Here is a 25,091-nt window from a genome sequence, read left to right on the forward strand (position 1 = left end):
CCATCTCCCCTGAGAAGGAGGAAGCAAAGGTACCTGCTGGTGGGTGGGAGCACGGAAGGTTAGTGTTACCGTTGCTACCAAATGGCCAAGTTGTCAGGGCTTACCTGTAGATGGACTTCCTGCCTGGACAGGTACCTGTGAGAGAAGATGAACCAGATAAGTAACTCAGGTTGCCAGATTTCAAATTATTCTTCAGTTCATCCTCAGCTAACATACCCAAATCTCTTTATAAGTTCAGGGAACAGGGAAAGGTTGTCTTCGACTGATGAAATCCCAGGCATTTTCATGGAGAACGTGCTGTGGTGTGGCAGGTGGCGTTTTGTAATTAAGCCTTTAATCTACTTGGAGTATATTTCTGCATTTGGTGTGAAATGGGAGTCTGCTTATATTTTCTCCCAAATAGATAGGCATTTGTGTCAAAATCATTTATTAAATCATTTATTTTCCAACTGAGTGGATCTGTCCCCTTTAAGTTACTGCATATACTGGGGGCTGTTCCTGGAGTCTATTCTATTCCACCCCCTATTTATCTCTACATGTCCCAGTATTGTGTTGATTTGATTACAGTGGCTTTATAGCATGTTCTGATATCTGCTGGGGCAAGTCAATCTCACTGCTCTTCTTTTTCATATATTTTCTAGGCAGGTAGCCAGCATTTATTCTTCCAAACTATGAGATCATTTTAAAAATGTAAAGAAAAACAAAAATCTTATTTGAGCAACCTAATCGTTTTTTGGGGTTTTGCTTTTTGGCCGTGTCACGCGGCATGTAGGATCTTACCGCTCCCCCTGCAGTGGAAGTGTGGAGTCTTAACCATTGGACTGCCAGGGAAGTCCTGAGCAACCTAATTGTAATTGCATCAGATTTAGATATTATCTGGGGACAGATTGATATGTTATTGATATTAAATCTTTCCAATCAAGAACCTATTTGCATTTCTATCTCATTTTATCTATTTTAATAAGATTTTACAGTTTTCATATATAGGTTTATCCCTTTCTTGTTAAATATATCTCTAAATATTATATAATTTGTTAATACAATTTGTTTTTTATTTATTTATTTATTTATTTATGGCTGTGTTGGGTCTTCATTTCTGTGCGAGGGCTTTCTCTAGTTGCGGCAAGTGGGGGCCACTCTTCATCGCGGTGCGCGGGCCTCTCACTATTGCGGCCTCTCTTGCGGAGCACAGGCTCCAGACGCACAGGCTCAGTAATTGTGGCTCACGGGCCCAGCCGCTCCGCGGCATGTGGGATCTTCCCAGACCAGGGCTCAAACCCGTGTCCCCTGCATTGGCAGGCAGATTCTCAACCACTGCGCCACCAGGGAAGCCCTGTTAATACAATTTCTAATTTCCAGATTTTAATTACTAGAATAGAAGAAAGCTCCTAGTTTTTGCATATCTATATTCTATTTGGCCATCTTACCATATTCTCTTATTTATCTCTAGCGGGTTTTGCCCCCTAGATTCATGGGTTTCCTCTGTTGTATTATCTTAGCAGCAGCAAAAAGGGAAGACTTTATCTCTTCGTTTCCAATGTTCATGCCACTTTTATTATTATTACTATTATTATTTTCTCACCTTCTCTTCATTTGCTAAAACTTCCAACACATTTGTAAAAAGAAATAAAAGAAATAGTGATGGTGAGTATCCTTGTATGGTTACTGATGTCAGTAGAAATAGTTTTGATGTTTTGACGTTTGGGATTAAACTTATTATTGGTTTTTATAAATGGTCTTTATTTTATATTTAAATTCTTTCTTTCTATTCCTATTTTACTTAAATTTTTTTATTAGTAATAGCTGCAATATTTTATCAGATGCCTTTTCAGCAACTCTTACTATGTGATTTTTCTCCAATTTGTTGACATCATGAGTTAACACATGTCCTGTGTATGAACCACCACAGCATTTCTGAAGAAAGTTCTACTTTGGATACTTTGATGCATTGTTTGCTATTTTACGTAAAATGTTTGCACCTCATAAGTGATATTAATCTATACTTTTCTTTATAAACTATCAACTTTTGGTATTGAATATACATCAATTTCATAAAAATAATTGGAATACCTATCTTTTTCTGTGGTATAGCATAGTTTGAATACCATTGAAAATAACTGTTCTTTAAAGGTTATATAAAACTTAGCTGTGAAACCATTTGGTCTTTGGACCTTTTTCAGTGGTAGATTTCTAAATAGTTTTTAGTCATTTCCACAGTAATTGACCTATTGGAGTTTTCTACTTCTTTTTGGTTCAGTATTAGCAATTTGTATTTTGCTGGGAAATCATCCTGTCCTCTAGGTTTTCCTTTGCTTTTATTGATTGATTGGTTGGTTGATTGGTTGTTTGCCAAAGAGTTACATGAAGTAACCTCCTCTAAATCTTCTGAACAATAATGTAATTGTGGTTTTGTCTCTTTTCTTTCTTCTCCTTCTTAAGATTGTGAAGGTTTATTTATTTTATTTTGTCTTTTTAAAGAACTAGTTTTTATATCCTGTCTACATTTTAAATTTCCTTTGCGGGACTTCCCTGGCAGTCCAGTGGTTACGACTTCGCCTTCCAATGCAAGGGGTGCGGGTTAGATCCCTGCTCAGGGAACTGGAATCCCACATGCTTCGTGGCCAAAAAACCAAAAACCATAAAACAGAAGTAATATTGTAACAGATTCAATAAAGAAGTTAAAAAAAAAAGGTCCACATCAAAAAAAAAAAAAATCTTAAAAAAATTTCCTTTGTATTGATTTGAGCTTTTATCTTTATTAATTTCCTATTCCTGGTTTTCACTGGTTTGGGTTTATTTTGTAGGGTTTGTTAATTTTTTAAGATGTGTACTAAGTTCTATAACTTTTCATCTTTAATGATGAAGACATGAAGCTGCTTTCCTGCAAGTATAGCTTCATTGAGTCCCAAAAGTTTGATGTAAATATTTTCTTTTTCATTACTCTTTAGATAGCTTGTAATTTCTTTTTAAATTCCTCTTTGATCCAGAGTATCTAAGAGTGTCTTTCTTATTTCTAAGTGCTTCAGTGGGATCTTCAAACTGCATGTATAAATTTTTTTTAAACCCCTTTTTAAAACAAATTAAAGACATAACACAGTGTGAAGTAGTTTTTCCTAAAGTAGAGAAATTAGCTGCATTGGTTGTTGGCCTGTGAGGCCTTATCACAGTAAAGAAGGACTTTCTATGGGCCCTTTGAAGAATTGTGACTGGCTGGGCTTGCTCTTACACATCTCCAGGTAGAGAATCACTAAGCAGGCAGTTATATTTTTTTCTAACCTTTGCTGAAAAACATCTATACAACTTTTCTTTAAAGCTGTCATCTTCCCAAGTTTAAAAAAAAAATTATCCAGAAAAATAATGGATTCTGAGTATGGTGTTAAGTTTGGAGATAGGATTTTTTAAAATGAAGTAAACTACATAAGTAGTGCAGCATATAGCAGGTGATTCATGTTGAAAAAGTAAAATGCTTTTACAGGCAATAATATCTTTCTTATGTATTTTGAAGTCAAAAGTGTACAAATGCTCAAATCCTTTTTCCCTCACAGACGGAATATGCAAGGTTTGAGAATGGCCGATTTGTATACCGAATAAACCGCTCCCCGATGTGTGAATATATGATCAATTTCATCCACAAGCTCAAACACTTACCAGAGAAATATATGATGAACAGTGTTTTGGAAAACTTCACAATTTTATTGGTAACTGTTTGTCTCTTTCATGTTTTGTCAGACTCAGCCATGAGGCTGGTGGGGAAGATGGGCCTGGGAGGTGCTGGGGCTTGGGCCAAGGGTAACTGACTAGACTGTGGGGCTGGGCCCCAGGTGGTCAATCAACAGTTGAATTCACACATCCATAGGGCAAACTTGGTTTGGCTCAAGTTTGTGGAAGAGAAAGGGGTCTCATCTAGCTGGGCTTGCTAAGCTTAGCAGAACTGGAATTTGGGAAGGGAGGGTGAGGGTGATACAACTAGATTCTTAATTCTGGCTGCACATTAGCAAGACCTGGGGAATATCTAAAAATTCCGATAGCAGGGCTGCATCCTAGATCAGTTAAATCAGGATCTCTGAGGATAGGACCCGGGCATATGTATCTTTCTAAGGTTCCCTGGGTAATTCCAGTATTAGCTAAGTGTGAGTCTCAGCAGCACCATGGTATACAAATCATAAATGAGGCAAAAGCTGAGTCAGCAGGTTTGTGCTTCAAACATACCCAGACTCATTTCATGAAGGATTTACAAGGCCTTATTATTATAGGTAACATACATTAATATAGCGAAATATAAACCCTCAGTACCAGGAGAAATATAAACTAGAATACAGTGGCATAACCAGGAGCGGGGGGAGAATATTTATGGGCTGAAAAGTATGGTCAAAACTTAATGGGCAGCTAAAGGGCAAGGAAAAAACAATGGTGCTCAAGGTCCATGATGGGAAAATTTTCTGGTTCCCCTGGGCAATGCTCTGTGTGTTTTTTTTCCCCCTAAATTTAACTTTAAAACAGTTTCTCACGGGGGCTTCGTTTGGTTACTTAAGAAGGTTAATAAGTACAGTGCTTTTCTCAAAATATACCTATAAAATACGCAGTAATAGATTTCATAAAGCTAATTTTTTTTAAATAACATTCCTTGATTAAACCAAAGGCAAAATGCCAAAACAAAATTTGGTGGAAACAATTTTGCAAAAAGGGGCAGCAGGACAATATTGTGGTCAAATATTCAGCCCTGTGAAGGCCTACTTTGTTATTCTTTGTTACCAGGTTTAAGAACTAGAATACTTAGAGCAAGAATTCTTTACCTGGACTTTTTGGATTCAGTGGGACAGTGATGTGCTGGTTTAAAAAAAAAAAAAAAAAAAGGCTCTCCCCTAGTTCCTTCCAAAACCCATTTTGCCCATTTCCATTGTTGCAAATACAGCTTCCATGGGCAATTTCAAGCTACCAGTATTTGTCCAGCTCATGAAATTCCTTCATATTTAACAACAACTTTCAGAGCTAGTAGCAGCCAGCTCTTGTATGCCACTGTAAAAAAAAATAGATAAATAAAAATCAAGAAATTAAAAACCTTCTGCATATCAACATATTCATCCAGGAAGCTTTTAAAAATTCTGAAGGATGGGACCCAGAATCATGGTTTTTGTTTATTTTTATGGCTCCCCAGGTAGTTCTGGTGTGTAGCCAGGTTGAGACCCACTGCTATAGGGGATTGGTCAAGTGAGCCACAGGGAGCCTCAGAGTTCACAGACACGTGATTATGGGTATACAATTGGCAGACTGATAATTTTACATCTAAATTTCATTTATTCCAAGGAGAGAATCTCAGTGGATTCTCATATGTGTCCATGTCCCTCTGAAACTTGGAAACTAGCAGTCCAGGAGAAAGTTTGGAAAACATAACTATTCATTAGTATCTTTTTTCTAACGGTCTTCGGTGAAAATTGAGCAGTTCAAGGTTTGGGGTGCTGGCAGGTACTTGTCATATAGGTGTTCTTTGTTGCTATTTAAGAACAGATGGATCACCTTAGTGCTCAGATGACCAGAAGGTGTGTGTGGCATCCTGGTGTGGACGTTAAATTGCCTCAGAAATTAACCAAAACTCTCTTGAGTGGATGGCCACCCCCCACCTCTTCTGGAGGGAGTCTTAGATGTTTCTTACAAATCAGTGAGACTGTTTCAGCACGTTAAGAAATATGTCCTCAGTCCGTAAAACCCAACCTCACAGCACAGCCAAGATAAATATGATCAGGGAAAGTTGTAAGTATCTATTACCCACAAAACCCATGTAACTATATCAGTAATGCTCCCTTGGAACACGTGACTTCCATCCATTTAACTTACCAGGTTAAATTAATTTTAAAACATATCGTTAAGCAACTATATACATCCCTTTGATAAGAAGAATTAGAAGCAAATAAATATAGAATTAGTAGCAAATAAATATTTGCTAGAAATAATAGTTTTCTGTAGAAAAACTGAAATTAAGCCAGCACTCCTGGGTAATGAAAATGAAGTCATCTCACTGATAAACAGGAGAGATCATACTTTCCAGCACTTCCTCAGGTGTAGGGACATGGCCAGAATGAGAGTTGCTGGACACAGTTGCAGGTGTTTTACTAGGAACATTAGATACAAAACCTGTGTCACCACGGCCAGTTCTAGGCCTCACTGGCTGGTGGGCTAGACTCTGGTTTCGTCAGAATGATTCAGGAATTGAGGTGACCCTGTAGGTTTGGGGCCTTAATGGTGGCAATCAGACTGAGGAAGACAGCGACTGAATTGTGGACCAAGGATTCCGATCATCTTTTGAGGTCATATTCAGAGATACAGGTTGCTAGAAACATTTTTTTTCCTTCCTCCTTCATCTCAAGCATGAAGCCTAAATAGGATATAGTCTTTCATAGAAAGTCTGCAAGAAGGTAAAATAGATCATAGAGGTTTCAGGCACAGTGCTGAATCTTTTGTAGATATATTATGAAATTCTCAACTACAGAACTGTGAAGTCATTTTTATTCCTATTTTATGGATAAGGAATGTTAGTCCTTCCTGAGGTCACAGAGCCAGTGATAGACATAAATTAAGATTTGAATTGATGGAAAAGACACTTTGCAGGATGTCATGGTCATGGAATGAGAAGACTTGGGTTTAGGACCCAGCTCTACTCTATGACCTTGGGTAAGACATTTAAAGTATCCAGACCTCAGTTTCCTCCGTTTACAAACAAAGTGATCAAGTCTGCCCTCTCCACCTCAAAGGTTATTGAGAATGTTTGCATTCATTTCGGCTAAGTTATGGAAAGGTTGTACTAGCTGCTGAAATACAGTGCAAATAAAACACAGAAAATCTGGGCCTTGTAGGGAGAACGAGGCAGGTAAATAGACGATGACGATGCAAGGCCATCATGGCTGCAGTAAACTTGTGAAACAGACATCATGGGAGCACAGAGTAGTTGAACTGCCTGAGCAGGCACCTGTACTTGGAACGAGGTGGGGAATTCTCAGGGATGTTAAAAGATGATATTTAAGTTGCCTGATGGACAAGCAGATATTTTTCAGATTTACCAAGAAAAGGCCCGTTCGGTGGGTGCATACTGACATGTCAGCTGCGGGGCTGCGGTGAACTAGATAGGCAGGACCAGGCATCCTGGGGTCTGGTGAGGGAGGCAGGCATTCATCAAGGACAGGGAGTCACAAAATGCGTGTAATTCACCTGTGGCTGACGGCTGGTAGAGGTCGGTGCATGGTGACAAGAGAACGTGTAATAGGAGGTCAGGGAAGGCTTCCCTGAGGAAGAAACAATTGAGAGGTGTCTCCAGGTGGATAGAGAGGCAGAGAGGGAAGGGAAGAATACTGCACCTAGGTGGGAATGTGGTAGGAGGAGGACTGGAAACAGAGCAGTGTGGCTGGCCGGGTAGGACCGGCCAGAATGGGCCGCTCACTCTCATCCTTGTAGGATGAGAACAGATTTTCTCTTCATCCTAAAGTTTAAAAGAGGCCGTTTAGCTTTTAGGCAGGAGTGTGTTGTTGTCAGATTCATATTTCTTTCAAGGTTACTGTGACTACTGTGCGCAGGTGAGACTGGTGCCCGGCAAGGGTGGCCGCTGGTGAAGGAGTCCAAGTCAGCTTTGCTGGTGCCTTGGGCTGTGGCAGGGGAAAGGGGAGATGGATTCAAGAACTATTCAGGAGGTAAAAGCAGCAGGACACGACATTTGTTTGGATATAGGGATGAGGGAGAGAAAGATTTCAGGGCTGGAAAACTTGCATACTTGGAGTATTTGATCTGCAAGGGAAGTGGCAGGGAGTGAGACTAGAAAAGCAGGTGGGTACCAGTATTGAAAAAAAACTTTGTTACCCAGAAGAAAAAAAAAAAAGTAGATGATTCATCACTGTATCAATGCATTTATCTAGAGCAGCATGGCATAACGGGTAAGAAAAAGGACTTCAGATTCAGAAGATCTGGGTTTTTCGTTGACATTAGTATACCCTTAAACAAATTAACCCCAAGCATCCTCCCTTGTCAAAGAGGGAGTGATATCGCACCTGCTCCTAGAGTTGTTGTAATATTATATGAGATACTTTCTGTAAAGCATTTAATACTGAGGAGGTGCATAGTAAGCACTGAACAGATGGTGGCTATTATTCTGTGAATTTCCATCCATTCAGCGAATACAGTGGACCCTTGAACAACATGGGTTTGAACTGTGTGACTGTTCTTTTACTCAGCATATATTTCACTGAGTCCAGGCACTGCATGTTAATACAGTGGTGAGCAAGGCACTCACAGAGCTTATGTCTCCCATTGGCTATCGTGAAACGAAATTTAGTAGAGGTTTCGGAATAAGACAGGAGACAGTCCCTAGGATAAATGACTGTCCCATGGGACAGAATTATAGAAAATTCTCTGTGTTGTGAAAGAAATTGCACACACACCCCCAAAAAAAAACAAAACAAAACAAAAACCCCACACTAATTCTTGTGGTGTCTTCTTAGGCTCTCTGAGTGAGACCCAATCTGTAAGGTCTTTCTTACATATGGTAACTAAGCTTAAATAGGATTTAAGTCGGACCTGTAATATCCTGAGTTTGTGCTGGAGGGGGCGGAGGGAGGCTGGGCAGATCTCTTAACAATCCACTTTTTGAACATTGGACTCTATATTCCTCTCCAAGTAAATCGTAGTCATCATGACACAGATGGAATATGTTTTCATTCATGTGGTGTTTGATATAGATATATATGTGTATATATACTTTAAAAAATATTTTATTGACATAGAGTTGATTTACAATGTGTTAATTTCTGCTGTACAGCAAAGTGATTCAGTTATACCTATATATATTGTACATTCTTTTTCATATTCTTTTCCATTTATACTTTTTTTTTTTTAAAACAGGTGGTAACAAACAGGGATACACAAGAAACTCTCCTGTGCATGGCCTGTGTATTTGAAGTTTCAAATAGTGAACATGGAGCACAGCATCATATTTACAGGCTTGTAAAGGACTAACCGTGGTTATTTATATATATAGATATCTGTATATACACACACACATATGTGCGCACACACACACACTCTCTCCATGATTGAACGACTGACTGTAAACCTCACCACGCAGGGGTGCTGCCCTGGCCCTGAGGTCACCCCAACTTTTCTAAATCCTGTTTGAGTGAAGTCATTTTTTCATGTGTTCATACTCATTGTAGCTGTGAAGTTCTGGTACAGTTGTAAAAAGAGAAATCAAGTTGTTTCTGTGTGTTATTCAGATCCACAGCCCACAGTTCCTCAGAAAGGTGAACCTTAAGAACCCAAGTCTCTGTCTGCAGAGACTTGTTTCTCGTTGTGGTAGAAAAAAAAATTGACAGAGCATTTACCATTGGACATTTACAGCCTTTATACAAATGTATTTAGTGTTTTTTTTTTCCCAATATAAAATTCTTGTTTTAAGATACAAGTAAAATTAATCTTTAAATATAAATGTAAATTAGTACACAAAACTTAGAATCTTTAGACTTATCTTTGTAACAAATTAGGGTGGAAGTTATGAAAGAATGTAATTCACTAAATTATTTTTTAAATGAAACTTTTCCTTCTTTTTGAAACCAAATGTTAAAATATAGCCTTAAGAAATGCTTGGTAGAAATATCCTAATGAGACAAATTTGTACTTTTTTCCTCAAGGTTAAAACTAATCTCCTAATCCATTAAACTCTTGAAACAGCTATTACAGAGGAAGAAAACTTCACCCCTTATCCTTAACATATATAGTATATTTAAAAATATAAAATTGTATTGTACTAATGTGATGATTATTTAATGAAAAAGAAAAGATGGCTCTTTTTGCAATAAGTAGATAAATACTGAAAATCTAAACTTACAATGTTTATAGTCTTGTGTGTGCAGTTATATTTTATATGGACAGCCAAATTTTTTATTAAGATGAGTAAATATTTGAACCACTGAAATTTAATAACAAAAATTTAAAATTGGCATGAATACTGCACTGTGAGCTGCAAATTATAGAAACCCTGTGGCTGGGAGAAATTTCATCAACCAAACTCATAAAAGGCTCATCAGTTTTAGGATCTCTGCTCCCCAGAAAATCACAAGCGTGCTCACCAGCCTGTGGGTAAATTATTTCTGGTGATCCAATATTCATATTAACCTGCTGTAACTATATGTGTACATGTGTGTTTGTGTGTACGTATATACACATGTACATATATAGTTATTCAGCACATATTTATTGAACATCTATTCAGTGTCACTCAGTTTTCTAGGTGCTGATATGTGTGTATTTCTCAATCTGTGTCCGTAGATCTAGGTGTATTCGCTAAGGACACCCATTTCCTTGACATCTCTCAATAAGTCACAGTACTTATTTGACTGAGGTTGAAGAGGCTCAGCTATCTATCTCTGCCCTTTCCAAACAGGCACATTTGGGAGGTTTTCTTCCTAGGAGGAATTCAACTTTCCAACCCAAATATTCCAAAGCATTGCCCAGGCAGAGTTGGTTTGATGTGGCCACATGTCTTGGGTTATTTCCATAATTGCTTCATTGGGAAGGGGACAGGGCATACTCCCCAACTTCCTGGAGGAAAGTGACATTTTTTATAATTGTCAGGAATAGGTTAACACTATTAGAACATAAAATGTTTTGTAAGTTGTGAAACATGTCAAGACTTTTACGTCAAGCCGGAAAATAAAAACTTCGTTCTGTCACATTCAAATAACCCACCCACCCCCTTCCCTGTCCCACCACCTGCTCTGACCCTGCTTATATATTGGTTAGTATCTGGTGGTCATGAGGGTGTGGCTGGCTCGTGGCAAACAGAAGAACCAAGCCTGACCTCTCCCAAACCCATGACCCTGGTCACTGGGAAGACCAAAGGAGAAAGCGCAGAACTTTCCCCTTTTGGAACGCACATCCCTGACATAAGCCAGTAGCATGGTGTGTATCTTCCCTCCGTAAAGAGACTACAGTTTGTTCCCTGATTCCAAGTGGACCTTTGAAGAATTGCCCTAGTGGCCCACCCTTCTATCTGGTCTTCGGCCCAAGCATTAAGCTTCTTCCTTGGTCATCATATTTATGAATTCTCTCGGTCACCCCTCTTAGGAATGCTTCTTTTGCTCCCATCTCCTGTGTCTCTACTCAAGGTGTTACCCCCAGTCTCTCAGGACCAAGGGGCGCAAATGATCTTATGTGGCTAAAAGCCACACCATCCCAGAACTTCAGGGCAAGAGGTATTTGGTTCACGTTTTCTCCCAGGAATGGGGCTCTTCGGTGCTGCCAGGAGGGCTCTGAGGATTTACTTTTTTCAAAGTGCAAGTAGATCGAGACCCAAGAACACCAGCTAGAGGGTAGTTCTTTTGGCTGCAGAGAAGGGCGTACCCTGGTCTGCTGAACTCACAGAGTTAGGCTGGGCCCTCTGATGCTTGTCCTCTTCCTCCGAATGCCTTTGTAGTTGAGTTTGGGGGTTTACATGGATGAACTTGAGGATTGCTTTTTGCTCTTAAAACAAGTTTACTTCTTGTCTTGTTCTTCTAAAGATTTCTCCAGGGCAGATATTCTCCCTGTCTTAACCACTGGTCCAACCTCTTAGCCCTTTCTCTGTCACTCCCAAATTAGACCCTGGGATTAGATTTGTGTTATAACATCGAATCCAAGTCTGTTTTTGGTCTTTCACCCTTTATGGCAGAGTCTCCTCCCTTCGTAAAGCTTTCTGTACCATAAAGAAGCCTTTCCAAAGCTCTGTCCTCACTGCCCTTTTCTGGGTGCTCTATCTCCTGGTTGACCCTCCACTACCAGGATCGATTCAGGGACATCTTGTGCTTTCACTGGAGAGTTCGGAGGCCGCTTTCCACAGCCTAAATAGGGAGAAGCTGAAGAACTGGGCTTTGGTCTCTTGGTATTCATTTTCATCTTAGCAAGAGACCTAAATAAAGTTGGGGCTTTTTCAAAACATGTCCTAGAATCCCAGAACGTCTAACCTACCCTAGACCAGGGTTTCTCAACCCTTTCTCGACACTGTTGACATTTGGACCAGATAATTCTCTGGGGTGCAGGGCTGTCCTGTGCATTGTAGGAGGTTTAGCAGCATCCCTAGCCTCTGCCCACTAGATACACCTTTCCCCAGTTGTCACAACCCAAAATGTCTCCAGACATTGCCAAATGTGCCCTGGGGCACAGAATTGCCCCTGGTTGAGAACCACTGCCCTGCATCTGACAGGTCACAAATGCCATATTTGAGATTTTCTTTCTCCTTCCATTTTACCCTGAGAAAACTTCTCTCCTGGGAGCCTTGTTTCAGGCCATCAAGAGACAGGAATATTACTCAAATGATATTGTGTCCATGTTTCTTCCTGTTTCAGAACTTGTATTTCACAACAGAATCTCTCTGCTACAAGCATTCTTTCCTTCCTCCCTGGGAAAGTTGGGGACAGCTGGCCACCATCATCCCTATAATCAACTCACACCTCTTTAAAGAGCATTTCTAATTTGCTCTTCATTGCTTATTTTATCAGGTTAAAAAAAATCCCACCCATTTTTATTATTTCTCATAAGGTTATAGTTCTCATTATCAAACCTTTAATCATTTCAATAAATTTCCTCTGGTCTTCTACTTTTAGCCTTGCACTCATTGCTTTTTTGTAGAATTTACAGAAACCTCTGGAACATTTCATCTTTAAGGATGGTGGAGAGAGGGGTTCATTTTGGAAGAGGGCTGATCGAATTTTTCTTTATTGAGCTTTAGGAAAGCACAGTCTTCAGGCATACCTCAGAGCTAGTGCAGGCTCAGTTCCAGAGCACCACAAGAAAGCAAATATCACAGTAAAGCGAGTCACGCAGTGCGTATAAAAGTTATGTTTACGCTATATTGTAGTCTATTAAGTGTGCAATAGTATTATGTCTAAAAAAAAAATCAGTGCACATACCTTAATTAAAAAATATTGCTAAAACTTGCCAGAACAATTACAATAGAAACTTGAAGGTCACCATAAAAAATATGAAAATAATAAAAAAGTTGAATTATGATTCAATTATTAATTATTGCGAGAATTATCAAAATGTGACACAGAGACGTGAAGTGAGCAAATGTTATTGGAAAAATGACGCTGGTAGACTCGTTTGACGCAGGGTCGCCACAAACCTTCAATTTTTAAAAACTGCGATATCTGTGAAGCACAATAAAACGAGGTATGCCTGTGACCTCCATTTTGTAGATGAGAAAGTTGAGGCCCAGAGGGGAGATGACTTACCCAAAGTCACCCAGCTGGTCAGTGACAGATTAAGAGTAAGGCTCTGGGACTCCTGCCACTTAATCCCTGGCCTCTTGGCGGGGGTCGTTCCTCTCTGGTGCTCAGGGCGGAAGAGAGAGGGAGGTTAGGACCCCCTTCCTCTGCCAGAGCAGCAGCATCTCCTGGTGGTGATGCTGTTTCTCTCCCTGGAGTGTCTTGTCTGGGAGGCATCCGCGAGCAGATAGGAAAGCTGATGAGCCTTTTCCTTACCCTGAGGACAGTTCACCTGCCACAGGCTCTGAGTCAAATTACTCTTCACAAAGCATCCCAGCAGCAAAGTCCCACGCTCGGAGCAGCCAAAAAACAGCCCCCGTGCCCAGAACTTAGTGTTACAAACCCAAGTCTTCTTTAGGTCTCAGTACTCTAGTGGCTTTTGCAGTTTGTTTTTGTACAAACGTAAGTTATTTAAATCACACAAGATGACAGTCAACTTTTCAAACCAGGTACCGATAACTTGTATGATTTTGTCTATGCTCTGGTACACTACACCTGTCCTAACGAAGGGTAGAACCAATTTTGTGTTGGTGTTCACACCTGTGACATTAAGAGGATACGTCTGCATTGCTTCTTTCTTTCTGTTGATGTTTCTGTGGCAAAACCCTGCACATGTCATTTCTGAAAAGCCTTAAATCTTTGCGATGTTGCGTGTAGGGTTTGCAGTGCAGAAGGCTGCCTCGGAACTGTGAGCCCTTTTGTAAGCTGGAAGCATTTCTCTTACTACTGTTAACTTTTGTAGGAAGTTTTCAATTCAGAGCTGCCAAAGCGTTCAGTAAGCAGTGCCTTAGTGATACTTAGTCGTGCCGCCAGCCTTTTCTCACACCAGTTCTCTATGTCCCTTTACTGATCGGCACGGTATTTAAAATAGAGCAAGCAAGCATTGTTTTCATTTTTGTTTTGTAAGCCCATTTTTCTCCAGTTCTATAGGAAACTGACTTCTTGGTCTGAAATCTGCAATGAACAGAAGTCAGTTCATTGACCACACTGTCAAATGTCTATACCAAAATGGAAGGTTTTGCAACTTCGTAGTTTACTATGAAAAGCAAATTGTATACTTTTAATGTTGCCTTTTAAATTCATGACCAAATACTTAGCTATTTGTGAATCTTCTGCACTCTAGCATGAAAGTGCCTTTGGTTTGAGATTCCAGCTTAGAAAAGTGCTGCCATAATCACGATAATTTGTAGAGAGACCAAAAATATTCTGAGATCACCGTAATGCCTTTGGTTTACTGGGATAGTAACCAGCCACAGGCCTCCATTCGCAAGAGCACGACGCGGACCCTGCCTGCTGCGCTGTCTGTCTGCCGTGGGGGAGCACCTGCCACCCATGCCCCCGGGGCGCACAGCGGCAGGAGGGCCCCCAGGAACTGGTGTGTTTGTGCGCCGTGACCCCGTGCGCCATCTCCGCCCGTCACCCAGCCCTGCGTCCGCCTGAGGGAACTTGCACACAAACCGCAGACTCTCGGCCGGTGGACAGACTTGTCCTTCTCCTTATGCTCATGTCCAGTCTGTGGAGGCCTGCCTTTCCACTCAGATGACAGCGCGCACTTCTGGTTTATGCAGTGATACCGTTTTGAAAGTTGGAAGCCTCAAACTGAGATGACAGTGCAGAACAAAAAAATGGGTTAGGGTCATTACAATTGAAGTGTTCTTCTTAGGGCGAAAATGTTGACTCTGAGTGTTGTCTGAATGTGCTATGAGAAACTTCCAAAGAGCACCACTCACAATTCGGAATTCTCGAAGAATGTTCCAGCCCTCCAAAGGGCAACTCTTTAGAGTCCGTGTTGGCTTTCATCAAAACCTTGTGTAAATTGGGAAAATTGATAGAGGGGAGGAAGAGGAGTGAAAAGGATGAGAAGGCAAAAACACGAGCCAAACAAAAGACAGGACAAAAAAGACTTTTCTTTACCAATATAGACTTTACAGTGACATTAGACATCTTTGAAAGTTAGCCTCTGAATACGTATGGTCCGTCTGTCTCTACCTGGTGTCTTTAAGAATACCCTCTTTGGGCTGTCTGAAAGTTCAGGAGTGATTTCTATCCACACCAAGTTGTGAGTATTCATAGAAATTTCTACAAGAAAAAAAAAATTAAATGAAAAGGAAAATTGCTCAACACAAGTTATAGTTAGCTGCTTGAATTCAACCCCTCCCTGTCATGTCAGGACTACACCACAACTTGGAAGAAATTAATCAAATGTTTGTTTTCCTGCTTCCCTTTTCAACTGTTACTGTGCTTTCTTTGGCAATAGTTTTCTCTCATTAACTCATTACTTACATCGTTAAGAATGAAGGTTTTGTGTTTAAAATTGCATTGCAAAGGATAGTTTCACTGAAGTCATGCACCATTAAATAAGATGAAATATTTGTCTTTATTGTTCTACTTCATAAGCCGTAAACTTGTTTTATTCTCTGTGAATTTGCATTGAGTCTGTTATATGCCCCACTCCATCATTTTAGCATTTGAAATAGCATTTATGTTCCCTCTCGTTCATCGTGAAATGGGGTCAGATTCCAGGAGATTCCACCTCTATCATGTTGGCTCTCTTTTGTCTGTCTTCCATTATGAAATTGTTTCCCCTTCCGCTTTTTCTGAGAGAGGCTGACAGAATCTAGGTGTAAATCAATTGGAAACCAGTCTCTGGTTTTCTCCTTCCCTCGGTCCCTCCCTCCTTCCTTCCTTCCTTCTCTTTTCTTTTTTGCATCAGTCATTTTCCGTGATTAGTTTCACTGTGTAAATTAGATATTAACTGCACTTCTTTAAAAAAAAAACCATCTCCCTGTTACCTCCTTGAAAGAGTCACTTCTGTAGGCCTTTTTCAATAGGCTCATGACTGCAGATAAGGAAAAAAAAAAAAGTAAAAACAAAAACTATGTGCCTAAAAAAATGACAAAAAAAAGTTTTGTAACATTTAAAAAAGAAACCTGAATAGCCTTTAATTCTTTAATATGCTTAAATCTTATGTAAATCGGTTTTTGCCACGTGTGTTTGTTCACATTCTAAATGACTTAATGGGATTCTCACAGTCTGTGTCTTTGTGTCACGTGTATGAAATGGGCTTGTGACGTAAGCGTTTCATCTGGTCAGTGGTTCTTTTGATATTGTACTGCTGCGGGGAGTGGGCTGGGGAGCCTGCCTTTAGGCAGAAGGTTCCTCTTGGGTAGATTGGAGAGGTGGGGGGATGGGAGCAAATTCTCACATACGTTTTCATAACCTGTTTGCAGAAACTTTGAAAAGGCATTTGGTTAAACCTCTTGGCAGTACAGTATTCTTGTATTTGTTAACGTCTGTGTTTAGGTACTGGTACCTTTTTGTTTAAAAATGTTCTAAGTGTTGGCTTTAAAGTGAATTTATCTTTAGTATGATAGTTATATGAAAATTATAGGGTTTGTGTGCAGAGAATTTTTTTATAAAGTGCTTTGTAAAAAAAAAAAATGTATTCTAGCTTTCGCGGTACATATGTGTGATAACTGTAATATCCATGACAGTTAAGTGCAATTATTTCATCACTCTAAAAATGCTATTTTTGTGTCAGTTCCTGCAGGTGTTTTCATGTCTTTGCAAAGTGACACATTTTGATGCCTTCTTGATAAAGTGGTAGACATTTTGTAGCTTTCTAGAAACTTTGTATTCATACGGTATCAATGAAAAATAAAGAAAATGAAAGTGTGGGTCACCTTTTTTATCTGCAGAAGTGTATGTTGTTGAAAATGAAAGGTGCTTTATGTGTTGTGGGTGAATATATGAAGCACAGAGTAAAGGAGGTTGAAGCCATGATCCTTTTGATGGTGTCCGCCAAGCTCAGTCATCCGAAGATGACATGTTAATGTCTAGCAGGGTTTCTTTCTTTCTTTCTTTCTTCCTTTGTTTTTTTTTAAATAGAAGTATAGTTGATTTACAATGTTGTGTTAGTTTCAGGTGTACAGCAAGGTGATTCAGTTATACATACATATATATCTATTTTTTCATATTCTTTTCCCTTATAGGTTATTACAAAATATTGAGTATAGTTCCCTTTAGCAGGGTTTCTTAAAAACATCCACAGGTCAGTTAGTCTGCTTGCCTGTCTGCCTGTCTCTCTTTAGTGTGTCATTAAAATTGTTAACCCGCCTTGCTGGGTGCATGCCAGGAACCAGGGGTAGAAGTTGGTTGGTGCCTGCACGGTGCCTGCTGTAACCCCGCCCTGTCCTCAGGAGTGTGCAGCACACACATGGACAACAAAGCCTTGGAGTCACTAAGTTTACTGCCTGCTGGGCACTGGGCCAGTGTGCTGGTACGACGTGTGATTCTCACAACAGTCCTGGTGACAGTAATATTATTACCCCCCAACCGATGCTCAGAAAGGGCAGGTCGTCCAGAGTTGTGACTGGTGAGTGGTAGAGTCTTCAACAGGTCACCCTGGCTCTGATGCCTTGACTCTTGGCCTCTGCATTTTGGCTCACTGAGACTCTGTGGAAACAGCTCAAGGCTGGGGAGGAGAAATCTGGGGGCCGAGGGGGTTTCTTAAGCAACAATGACCTTAGGCTTCTGACAGCAGGACCCAATGTACCCTGGGATCCTTCCGTTTGAACTAGACCTTAGAAGGTCTTGCTTCTCCCCATTTCTTTGAAATGTGAGGTACAGCCTGCCTCAAATCCCAAGAGGCACTGTGGGAGGGGGAACAGAGAAAAAATTAGCTTCCAGTTCCTTTGAAGAGGCATATTTTTCGCGAGCTACAATTCAAGAGGAAGGCCGTTGTCTAGTGAGCTGCTCGGGGCAGAGGGAGGGGAACTGGGGGGCATTTTGCTGAGGCCCTGTTAATATGCCAGGTACCTCCACAGTCACGATTTCCTTTAACCCACATCCTCTTGAGTAAAGGAATCATTTCCGATTTTCCAATAAGGAAATTGAAGCCCAGAGAAGTTAAGTCCTTGTTAAGATCATAAAAGCTAATAAGTAGCAAGAATTTAGAGGTGGAAAAACCTCCTCCCTTGCAGTCCTGGCTCTGCTGCTGGCTGTGTGGCACTTTAGCCCTCCACCTCCTCCTCTAAAACAAGGTGTTTAACGCATCAAAAACATCCTTTACTAGTGCCTGCAGTTCCAGTCAACTTGAGTTCAGCAAAGAGAGTGATGTGCTAGGTGAGGAAAGGGATTGAAGGCACTCAGGGGAGGGTGAATAAGGCTTCTTGTAATATCAAGGAACAAGAAACTTCACTGGGAACCCCGATCATTTCTTCCTGCCTTACTACTGACAGAGAACCGTTAATCATAGCTACCACATACTGAAAGCCAAATTAGCTCCTGTTGTTAAGTCATTGGTAAGCACCTAAACAATTCCAATTCAAAAAGCACAGTGTTGTGTTAGCTGGTGAAGCCTCAGAGTTTTTTTAATTGCCTTTGAAGACACTTTTGTTCTGTTTAATGCCCCATATGCTAAATTTATCTAGGTGGTTGTAACTCGCAAAGCCTCAGGCTGCTAGAAGCAATCGCTAGAAGCAATGAGATGAGGTGGGGCAGATTGCGGGAGGCAAGCACTTCATCTTGTGGGGCATCTGTTTCAGATGGGGCCTTAACATGGTCTCCAGGCAGAGGGGTGGACGGCTAGCCTAGAAGTGTCAGAGAAATCTGAGGTTCAGAGCTCTCAGTGTTTCCACCCAGATGTTCCCACTCCATGTTTCAGTATCCCACTCCTTATCTATTAGGGCCTGACAGGAGACTTGTGAGAGCTCTAAATTCAGCTTTATTTGTAATTTCTGGCTTGATTTTTAGCACAGTCTGCCCTTCAACTGCATGAGCTAAGGATTTCTTTAAATGCTGCCAGGGAGATCTTTTACACCATGCCCTGAGTTGAGCCTGACATTTTCTTCCTTCTGTGCACCAATTGCACTTAGCAACAACTAACCTATTAATACCACCAACCAATCATAATTAACACCACCCCAATCTCTCTAGCATGCTAGAGATCGCATAAGGTAGTGCATCCCTTTCCTTGTGGACCCAGTGCCAGTTTACGACAGGTGACAGTCTTAGTTATTGTGCTGCTACAACATTCCAGTGGACCAACTGTCTTAGTTTAGGTTCCCCCAGAAGCAGACCCTGAAAAAAGACTTGAGGGTGAACAGTTTATTTGGGAGTCTTAATAAAGATGTCCCTTCACGTGATGAAAGGTTAAATTCGCCACGAAGATGAAATAATTGTAAATTGGTATGCTCTTAATAAAACTACCTTAACACTCTTAAGTGAGAGAACTGCAAGGAAAAATACAAAAATACAAAACCATGCAATGCTTTCAGTAGTTGATGGAACAAGCAGACAAATTCCAGGAAATATGTAGAAAAATCGAAGTACTAATTGTGTACTCTGTGTCCCAAAATTGTCATTCATATTTTTTCAGTCACATGGAATGGTATGAAAACCGTACACTTGCACATTAAGCAAGTGTCAATATATTCCAAAGGATTGCTGCAAAACTGCACAATATTCTCTGACCTCAAAGCAATTAAGGTAGAATCAATTTTAAAAGGATCTTTGGAAAAGCTCCCATATATTTGGGAATTAGAAATAGAAAATGAACACAATAGAGAAGATCAACAAAGTCAAAAATTGGTTTTTCAGAAATACAAATAAAATCTATAAACCCTAACAAGACTGATAAAAGAGGGAGAGAGAACCAAACCAACCAACTAAATAAACAAAAGGTAACAGGAATGAAAATACAGTTATCACTACAGATCCTACAGATATTAATAAAAGTATAATAGATAATTAAAATATACTGTTACAAGCTTTATGCCAATGAATTTGTAAGTATAGATACAAAGGATAAATTCTTAGAAAACTGTAACTTATGAAAGTTGCTTCACAAAGAAGTGGGAAACCTGAATAGAGTAGTCTTAACAAACGTTAAAGATAATGAAACAGTAGTTCCCAATATTTCCACACAAAAACTCAGGCCTACATGGTTTACTAGTGAGGTCTATCAAACTTTAAAGGAATAAGGTCCTGCAATCTTACAGAAAATAACTGCAGTGCATAGAACAAAGGGTATAATTCTGACCTTAGCTTAGGTCTTCTAGAAAGCAGAGCCTGAGGCAAGGACTAAGATGCTAACACATACTGTACTTCATTTGGGAAACGTAAGCTCAGGGAAAAAATGAGAGAAAAATGGAAGTAAAACAAGGGGAATCCTATGAAATATGATGTGACGCATTGCTGTCTTGACTGCCACTTCACAGTGAGTTGAAAGAGACCTATCAGGTCACTCAGCATGTGAAACTTTTGGCATGTGGACTTTTCTGGTAAGGTTTCCAGGAAGAAACAATGTTGTGGAGTAACCAATGGGAGAAAGAAAAGGGAGTAATCTAGCTATCAGGTAACCTCCCATCTCTCAGTTCTCATTGGTCAATGTTCTTGCCACAGGGATGATTGTCCCACCGGGTTGCATTATCCACCTCATAACAGCTGTTCAGGAAAGCAGATCCCATGTCTTGTAATGCTGCGTCTCATTAAAGTCTGAAAGTGGAGGGAAATTCCAACATGTATGAGTTACAAGTCAAGGCAGGGAAAGAGGAGGCAGTCAAGGGTATCTGAGAAGGTACATAAAGTTTGTTTCTAAATATACTCCCCAACTTACTATATGGCTAGCATACCAACAAGGACAGTATGAAAAAGGAAAATTATAGGTTAATCTCACTCATGAGCATAAAATTAAAATATTAATTTGAGGATAGCAATGTATATAAAGCATAATGCCTGATGACACAATGGGGTCCATCCCAGGAATGCAAGGTTGGTTTACATTAGAAAATCAACCCATGTGATTCACATTAATAGATGAAAGGAGAAAAATCATAGATCATCTGAATAGAGGAAGATAGATGCATCTGAAAACACACAATGTCCATTCATTATTTTTTTTAAACTTCTTAAATTAGAACTAAGAGAAAACACTCTGAACCGATAACGGGTATCTGCAAAATAAATCAATAAGCTAACAATGAAAGCATTCCTTTTGATATTTGGGATATCTGCAAGGCAATGGCGACAGGAAGGCATTTCCCTTCTGGGGATCAGTCCTCCGTTATTATTACTCTGCACAGAAGCCCAGCAGACCTTGTGGAGCAGCTCCAACTGTGCCTTCTGGCAACTGTCTCTCCACCAAGTAGGCAGTTTCTGCAGACTATCTTCATCCCAGCTACGGCCTATGGCCATGGTGGACAATTTCTACAGACCAGCTCTGGCCCATGCCCCTGTCAAGTTTATTTGCTACTGGCAGGCTGCATGTTCTCAACCTTTGGTTGGAAGGGCATGGAATTCTCCTAAGTCCCTAGTTCCTTCATTGTCTACTCTTTTTCTTTTTTTAATTTATTTTATTGAAGTATAGTTGATTTACAATGTTGTGTCAATTTCTGCTGTATAGCAGAGTGATTCAGTTATACATATATATATATATATACACACACACATTCTTTCATATTCTTTTCCATTATGGTTTATCACAGGATATTGAATATAGTTCCCTGTGCTATGCAGTAGGACCTCGTTGTTTATCCATTCTATATATAATAGTTTACATCTATGTGAGTCTGTTTCTGTTTCATAGATAGGTTCATTTGTGTCATATTTTGGATTCCACATGTAAATGATGTCTTATGATATTTGTCTTTCTCTTTCTGACTTACTTCACTTAGTATGATAATCTCTAGGTCCATCCATGTTGCTGCAATTGACATTATTTCATTCTTTTTTATGGCTGAGTAGTATTCCATTTTCACCCTTTTCCACACTCTTTTTTTTTAGCCTAGAGGTAGTTGATGCCTTTTTGCACTTGCTACTCCTGTACTCCTCTGAGTCTTCTTTTACCCCTTTTAGTAAACCACTTTCTACTAGTTAACAATTCTTTATACTACATTTTCCCTGTTCAGGAATATGTGTAATTTCTGTGGCTGATATAGGGGACTAATCCTACCAAGATATCAATATTTATTATAAAGCCCTAGTAAATAAGTCTGTGTGGTAATAATGCACAATTAGACAAACTAACCGATAGAATAGAATAGGGAGATCGGGAAAAGACCCAAGGTTATATAAAATATGACAGAAATGGCACATCAGATCAGTGGGTTAAGACTCTTTCAGACTCTTGCCTCTAGCTGAGATGCTTTGTCTGTTTAGTGTTTGTGTGGTCCAGGAGCCAGCCAGAGATATGAACAGATAGAATTTGGGGACCCCCTCTCTGGCCCTTCCCTTCCAGGAATCTGTCCCCTCCTTTCGGCAGCTGTAGTTGCCCTGTACTCGATCTTCTTTTCTCATGGGCCAAAAAGATGGCTGCTTTTCCACCAGCACCACCACTGGCTTGCACAACACTCCCTGTGCCTGGCCCCTCAGGCACAAAACAGCAGAAATAGGGAGCTCACTTCCTATCACTTCTCTCTCCATACATGGACTTCCCACCCAAATCCACCTGCTTCTTTTTACTCCCCAGTACTTTCAATGCTTCCATTTTGTATACGTCCATCCAGTAAAATCTTTTTTTTCTTTTGGTCAGGCTCCACGCCCTGTGGGATCTTAGTTCCCTGACCAGGGATTGAACCCGCGCCCCCTGCATTGGAAGTGTGGAGTCTTAACCACTGGACCACCATGGAAGTCCCCATCTAGTAAAATCTTATTCAATTACTACTGTAAGCAGAAGTCTGGCTGTGATATTTTCGGGGCAAGTGAAGTATGAAGATGCTTCTTTCTTTGCAGGTTTTGAGCTCTTGCAAGGGCTTCCCAACTCTGGTGTGAAATCAATATGACATCTAGTGGCTTGGTAAAGAAAGTTTGGACTGGTTTTAATCAGTTACATCTAGGTTTGGGGCTTCCCAGGTGTGGAGGTGAGGGTGGGGGGGTCAGTGGTTACAATATGTTTTAATAATTGATTTTTAAGGAATAGTTACTAGAAAACAATAACAACTAATACACATAAAGACCTGGACTTCAATCTGCTCATTAATAGGCAGGAAAGAAAGACGGAGAGGGGGATGATAGGGATGGGAAAGGAAAGGAATGAAATAGGAACGAAGGGGAAGAAAAAGGAGAAGCTTGGGGGTGAAGAGAAGGATGCAGGTAGAGGAGAAATGAGGAGAAGAGAGAAGGGGATGGTGTGGGCAATGGATGTTCCAGGAGGAGGAAGCAAGACTGAGAGCCTAGAATTAGGAAGTAAGTGACAGAACAAGGACAAGGCAGTAGCAGGAAATGTGGTTTATGAGTGTCTGGCTTGGGAAAGACCTTTCATTTCATGGGGCAGAATTTACATTGTATCCAGTAGGCAATAGGCACTCATCTGAGGTTGTAACCATCAAGGGCATCTCTGCCGCAGGCCTGTCTGCGCTCAGATCCACTCCTTGCCTTTTACCTCCTCTGAAATGCAACCTTGTTGGTTGTCTTCTCCAGGCACCTCTGCCAGGTGCCTGTCAGCAGAGCATGGCCAATGCAAGGTCCTGGTGAAGGGAGAAGCTGGCGCATTGCCCCTCCTTTCCGTTCCAGGGGGCGCCTCCAGCAGCAGAGGCTATATTTCCTTCATGGCTCCAGCTCCTACTCGAGGGACCCCCAAGGGTTTCAGCTTCTCCTAGTGATCTGATCTGGGGATCTAGGACCATCACCTTACCCCTTCGCTCTTTTATCCTAAAAGCTAGAGTGACTTTCTATTCCTGCTTATCTTGGAGTTCAGCTTTTCAGTACCCTCACCACCAATCTCCCGCATCAAATTCCCTTTGTTGTAAATATTGGGTGGGCCAAAAGATGCCTTCGGTTTTTAAGTAAAAATAAAAGACACATTTTTCATTTTCACCAAGAACTTTATTGAACAACGTATTCACCTTTTTGTTCCACTACCTTCTGCCGTTTTTCAGGCAACTTCATAATTCCATCTTCCCAAAACTTTTTTTTTTTTTTTTGAGCAAAGAACTGTTCCAGGTGCCTTTTACAGTCTTCCAGGAAATTGAAATTTTTTCTATTAAGAGAATTTGTAAAGACCGAAATAAATGGAAATCTGAAGGTGCAATGTCTGGTGAATACGGCAGTTGAATCAGAACGTCCCAGCCACGCTGTGACAGTTTTCGCCTGCGCATCAAAGAAATATGCAGTCTTCCGTTATCCTGATGGAAGAGTATGCGTTTTCTGTTGACGAATTCCAGATGCTTTTCCTCGAGAGCTGCTTTCAGTGGGTCTAACTGGGAGCAGTACTTGTTGGAATTAATCGTTTGGTTTTCTGGAAGGAGCTCATAATAGAGGACTCCCTTCCAACCCCACCATATACACAACATCACCTTCCTTGGATGAAGACTGGCCTTTGGTGTGGTTGGTGGTGGTTCATTTCGCTTGCCCCACGATCTCTTCCGTTCCACATTATTGTACAGTATCCACTTTTCATCGCCCGTCACAATTTGTTTTTAAAACAGGACGTTTTCATTATGTTTAAGTAGAGAATTGCATGCGGAAATATGGTCAAGAAGGTTTTTTTTGGTTAACTTATGTGGAACCCAAATATCAAAGCGATGAACGTAACCAAGCTGGTGCAAATGATTTTCAACGCTTGACTTGGATATTTTGAGTATGTTGGCTATCTTCCAAGTGGTATAATGTTGACTGTTCTCAATTAATGTCTCGATTTGATCACTGTCAACTTCAACTGGTCTACCTGACCGTGGAGCATTGTCTAGCGAGAAATCTCCAGCACGAAACTTCACAAACCTCTTTTGATACATTTGATCAGTCACAGCACCTTTTCCATACAATGCACAAATCTTTTTGTGCGTTTCAGTTGCGTTTTTACCTTTCTTGAAATAA

At 40.5% G+C, this 25,091-nt stretch overlaps 1 protein-coding gene across 7 annotated transcripts in view; it reads left to right on the plus strand.

The window, feature by feature from the left end:
• TEAD1 (TEA domain transcription factor 1) overlaps positions 1–16,945 on the plus strand; it is a 264,355-nt gene extending 247,410 nt beyond the window's left edge. For 5 of the 7 annotated variants that reach the window (XM_061201474.1, XM_061201476.1, XM_061201471.1 and 2 more), the window contains 2 exons: positions 3,546–3,698; positions 8,881–16,944. In XM_061201474.1, coding sequence (XP_061057457.1) covers positions 3,546–3,698; positions 8,881–8,994 — 267 coding nt within the window. In that variant the 3' untranslated portion in view covers positions 8,995–16,944. Of the gene's footprint in view, positions 1–3,545; positions 3,699–8,880 lie in introns of all 7 variants that reach the window. The other 2 variants (XM_061201470.1, XM_061201472.1) reach the window with 1 other exon arrangement.
• The last annotated feature ends 8,146 nt before the right edge of the window (positions 16,946–25,091 follow it).

Source organism: Eubalaena glacialis, chromosome 10 (genome assembly GCF_028564815.1).
Source record: "Eubalaena glacialis isolate mEubGla1 chromosome 10, mEubGla1.1.hap2.+ XY, whole genome shotgun sequence".
Classification (NCBI taxonomy): Eukaryota; Metazoa; Chordata; class Mammalia; order Artiodactyla; family Balaenidae; genus Eubalaena; species Eubalaena glacialis.